Raw genomic sequence first — 1,549 nt, forward strand, 5'->3', positions numbered from 1 at the left:
ATGTTCGCTGGTCATCTCCTTATTTTCTTGTGCTCCTTCCATATTTGCAAGCTCCCTCTCAATTCTCTAAGCCATTCCTGCCCTATGAGACCTGAAACACTTAACACACAGATCACAGCATCGAATGGTATAAAAGAGAATAAAAATACATAATTAAAAGATCTCTAGGGAGCAAGTTTTTAACCATGGACAATTTTTTTGGGAAAGAATTGTAAATACATGCAAATCATATGAATAAGTGGGTGAAGACTTGACAAAACCACTCAATTAAACACAATATAAATCATAAAATAATGGTTTATCATGGGGAGGTCAGGTGACCTGTCCCCTTCTCCGACATGATACACCTCTTTGAGGTGTCTTTTGCAAGATGACTTAGAGATCCCTCCTCCTGCGAATCCTCCGCTTATCATATGAACATGTCTCTTAGGGGTGTGAGGGGGACGTTCACCTCGTCCGACCTCTTCATTCCTTCTCCTCTATCTTGGATCATCCACTCTATTGGCTAAGAACTGATCTAGTCGCCCTTCTCGTGCCAATTTTTCTATGACATTCTTTAGGTCGTAGCATTCATTGGTAGAGTTCCCATAGATTCGGTGGTATTCACAATACTCTGTCTGACTTTCTCCTCTCTTGTGTTTAATCAGGCAAGGCGGTGGGATCTTCTCAGTGTTGCATATTTCCCTATAAACATCCACAAGAGGTACCCAAAGAGAGGTGTAGTTGTGGTACTTTATGGGTTTCTCAGTAGGTTGGTCTTCTTTCTTCCTGGACTCTTTATCCTTGTCTCGAGGTAAGTAGGAGAATCCAGTCTTTGAGGTTTCTTATAATCGGGAGTTCTCCTCCATATTAATGTATTTTTTGCTCGTTCCTGAACCTCGTTGAGAGATGATGGATGCTTTTTGGATATGGAGTGACTGAAGGGTCCTTCTCGTAGGCCATTGATGAGACCCATGATGGCTGCTTCTGTTGGAAGGTTTTGTATTTCCAGGCATGCTTTATTGAATCTTTCCATGTAACTGTAGAGGCTTTCCTGATCTCCTTGTTTAATCCCTAGCAGGCTTGGAGCGTGTTTGGTTTTGTTATTCTGTATAGAGAACCTGGCTAGGAACTTCCTGGCGAAGTCATCAAAGCTTGTAATCGACCTTGGCGGCAAGCTGTTGAACCACTTTATTGCAGTCTTTGTCAAGGTGGTCGGGAAGATTTTACAGCGGATTCCGTCTGAGGCATCGGAGACATACATCCGATTCCTGAAATTGTTAAGATGATGACTTTGAAATCTTTTGGGACTTTAGCTTTCATGATCTCTTTCGTGAACGGGTCTTGGTCCTTGTGAGGGCTATATTCGCGGCTGGATCGAGTGGTCTTAGTTTTGAGGTTGTCTTTGAGCTTTAGAAGCTTGTCCTCCAGCTCTCGACGTAGTCTTATTTTTCTTCCGAGGTCCCTCTCAGCCTCTCGTTGATGTCGGCCTCTTGTTCGAGCTGTTTGAGGCGATCCTGTTGGTCATGGATGACATCTAAGAATTTTGTATTTTGTGGTTGTTTGTCTC

General features: G+C 42.9%; 1 protein-coding gene across 1 annotated transcript; it reads right to left on the reverse strand.

The window, feature by feature from the left end:
* Nucleotides 1–733: 733 nt before the first annotated feature.
* On the reverse strand, nucleotides 734–1,243 carry LOC130975059 (uncharacterized). Its single transcript, XM_057899892.1, has one exon. It carries the CDS (start codon nucleotides 1,241–1,243, stop codon nucleotides 734–736), a length of 510 nt encoding a protein of 169 aa, XP_057755875.1.
* Nucleotides 1,244–1,549: the final 306 nt, after the last annotated feature.

This window comes from Arachis stenosperma, chromosome 4, assembly GCF_014773155.1.
Source record: "Arachis stenosperma cultivar V10309 chromosome 4, arast.V10309.gnm1.PFL2, whole genome shotgun sequence".
NCBI lineage: Eukaryota > Viridiplantae > Streptophyta > Magnoliopsida > Fabales > Fabaceae > Arachis > Arachis stenosperma.